This window comes from Lepidochelys kempii, chromosome 6, assembly GCF_965140265.1.
Source record: "Lepidochelys kempii isolate rLepKem1 chromosome 6, rLepKem1.hap2, whole genome shotgun sequence".
Lineage (NCBI taxonomy): Eukaryota > Metazoa > Chordata > Testudines > Cheloniidae > Lepidochelys > Lepidochelys kempii.
In genome coordinates, this window is record NC_133261.1 from 41076717 (window position 1) to 41079828 (window position 3112).

General features: G+C 50.7%; 1 protein-coding gene across 2 annotated transcripts; it reads left to right on the forward strand.

Moving 5' to 3' along the window:
* Positions 1 to 475: 475 nt before the first annotated feature.
* On the forward strand, positions 476 to 2875 carry C6H11orf91 (chromosome 6 C11orf91 homolog). Of its 2 annotated transcripts, XM_073350644.1 has the most exons (3): positions 476 to 914; positions 2238 to 2337; positions 2627 to 2875. In XM_073350644.1, the coding sequence occupies exons 1-2, from the start codon at positions 515 to 517 to the stop codon at positions 2324 to 2326; spliced, it is 489 nt and encodes a 162-aa protein (XP_073206745.1). In that variant the 5' UTR covers positions 476 to 514; the 3' UTR covers positions 2327 to 2337; positions 2627 to 2875. The 2 variants fall into 2 exon arrangements, with proteins under 2 accessions (XP_073206745.1, XP_073206744.1); XM_073350643.1 differs by having other exon boundaries at positions 2238 to 2875.
* Positions 2876 to 3112: the final 237 nt, after the last annotated feature.

Below are 3112 nucleotides of genomic sequence, written 5' to 3' on the forward strand. Positions count from 1 at the left end.
TTCTCTGTGTATATATAAAGCCTGCTGCAGTTTCCACGATATGCATCTGAAGAAGTGAGCTGTAGCTCACGAAAGCTTATGCTCTAATAAATTGGTTAGTCTCTAAGGTGCCACAAGTCCTCCTTTTCTTTTTGCGAATACAGACTAACACGGCTGTTACTCTGAAACCTTTCTCCCCACAGTTGCCCCCACCCCTGAATCCCTCTTCCCAGCTGGTGCCCTCACCCCCTGCCCCGCCACCTGGTGCCCCTTCCCCCTAGGCCTCCCACCGAGCGTGGCCAATTCTGGTTGGACGCATTCCTGGAGATTTCATCACGAGGTGATTCCAGGAGTGGCCGGGAGTCTCCAGGAGAGTTGGCAACCCGACTCCCACCCCATCGCCCTCAGCTACTCTGCCCCTCCCCCTTGCCCCCATCCGCCCCACTCTCCCCTTCCCCCCCCCTCCCGCCCCCCAGGCTCCACCGCCGTTCCACCGTCGCCAGGGCAGCGGCGGTTGGCCGGGGTCGGCGGCGCCATGAGCCAGCAGCCGCAGCAGCGGGCGCCGCGGCCCCTGTACTTCCCGTCCCTCTACGACCGCGCCGCGCCCAGCGCCGCCCCGCTGGCGGACTGCGGCCTCTGGCGGAAGCTCTTCGTGCCCCTGCGGGGGGGCGCGGCCGGGCCCCAGCGGCCCCCTCCCGGCCTGGGCCCCCCTCCTGCCGCCGCCCGCAGCTGCCCGCGCCCCTGGCCGGCCGGGCTGGCCCCCATCCGCTACGAGCCGCTGCGCTTCTTCTGCCCCGCGGCCGACAGCGGCGCCCCCCCGCGAGGCCCCGGGCAGCAGCCGCCGCCGCCGGACGGGGAGATCTGCGAGCTGGGCATCCGCCTCAAGGAGCTGGAGCTGCTGGCGCTGACCGGGGACGGCTCCGACCCGCAGCAGTGTGCGTGTGCGGGCAGGGCCGGCCCGGAGCGGGGCTGCTACCCCCGGCCCGGGCCCGCTAAGCCACCCACAAGCTACCCTCGCCTGCTGCCCAGAGCACGAGCACAGGCCCCCGCCGGGCCTGGCCCCCAGTGCCCCGCCCAAATCCTCTGGATCAGGGCGGGTCCTGGGCTGCAGCGGTCCCTGCCCACTAGCTGAGGCATGGGCACCGTCCCCAGCCCTAAGCACCCCTCACTCACTCCCTTAGTCCCCACATGAGGACCCCCCAGGGCAGGGGCCTGGACCTTCCGCCCCATTCTTTGGGCAGGAGTATTCGTATCTCGATCCCTGGACAGGCACATCTCTGCATCCGTGCCCTTAAAGGAGCTGTCTCCCTACGGGCTACCCTTATGTCCTTAATCAGGCCAGCACCTTGTGAACAGACTGCATGCAACTTCCCAGCCTCACAGCCTTAGATGGTTTGAGAGGTGCTCAGGATTGCTCCCACCTCTGAAAATGCTCATGCTGGCCAGAAAAACGGAGTAGAGGTAGAAACAAAATGGTGGCTTTTTTCCCTCCTGTGAAAAATGGCATTTCCCTTTATTGAATGTAGAGGGACAGATGGAAGGAAAGTTACCTTGCTCTTACAGGTTTCAGAGGGGTAGTAGTGTTAGTCTGGATCAGCAAAAAACAACAAGTCGTCCTTGTGGCACCTTAGAGACTAACAAATGTATTTGGGCATGAAGAGCTGAACAGGCCCTAGCACTGGTACTGGGATATAGAAGCACTCAGCAGATCACTACTGAAACCAGCATAGGTCAGTAGTGACCTGATGTTGAAGGCTAGTGGTGAAATGCCTTTGGCGTTTTCATTTCAGTTCCAAGTGAGCAAAATGTCCACAGGAAAGGAACAACACAGAAACATGGCTGATACCATTTTTGGCAGTCTCAGCAGAGAAGCCAATCATTGATTGGACATGAAGATTCTCATCTCTTCCCCCAAGCAGAATCACATTAGCAGGAAAATCTGAAATCTTTCAGGAGATCTAAAGTCACACAAAAATTAAAAAGAAAATTTAAATCTATAAGATACAAAACCTCTAAAATATCTAAAAGAAGCTGTAACATGTAACTTTAATTCAATTACTTTACCTAAGAGCAAATTAATGGATTGTGTGTGTCAAAATAGTGGATACCTTTTTCCACTTTAGTATATGATTATCTTCAGTGAGTTGTAGTGGTTTACTGAATTTCACATGAAAGTGAGAGTTCTTTTATGAAAATATTTTGTATTTACATTTTTAAGTAGTAGAGACAAATTAATGTTCTGTTCCATTCCTTTCTAGATAAGCTTTTGAAGGCACTAAAAGATGAAAAAGTTCAAGGCATAAAGACAAGACAGAATCTGAAAAAACAGACACCTACATCATCATAAGGATTATTTCAGTTAGCTGTTCTATCATTATGTTACCTTACAGCTCTGTAATGGACTCTGTGTGATATATTATTTTACTGATTATATGCTATTCAGTTATATTGCCAAGTTAGAAATTTACAGTATATATTCTCTACTTGGCTTTTTGTACTTTATTTGTCCAATACTGAACGTGTCAAATACACAATACTTCTTTTGGGGTATTAATCTTTATAAGATAACTTGAATATTAATATATGTTTGGTTTACCCTAATAGCAGTGAGAAAAAAAGAAAAAGTGACATCTTGCTTATGTTTCAGGATGAGAGCTGATCTTGATCACCTGGTTACAGCTTTACAAAATTGACGAGGTATATTATTGAAGACAAAGGGGATGGATATTGCCTTCCTCAGAAATATCAGGAATTTAACACTGCTGGAGGCAGGATACTAGTCCAGTGACCCAGCATGGTAAAATCGTATGTTCTTATGACAGAGAAAGCACAATAATTTTAAGATACCATGCAGTTCCCCAAAATATATTAAAATACATACTAAGAACAAGAAACTTTTCCCCAGTGTCTCTCTGATGTACAATATGATGCAATAGCTGAGCTTATCTAACTCCCCACAAAAATATCATCATCACCTCCTTCCATCCTAGCCTGTCTTGTTCCCCAGCATGACCCATTTCTCACTAACTGGTTCATGGGCCTAGGACCAACAGACAGCAATGTAAGGATTTCAGGGTGCAGGTAGATGTGGGTTTGCATTAGAAGGAAGACAGCACCCCATTTTCCACAGTGA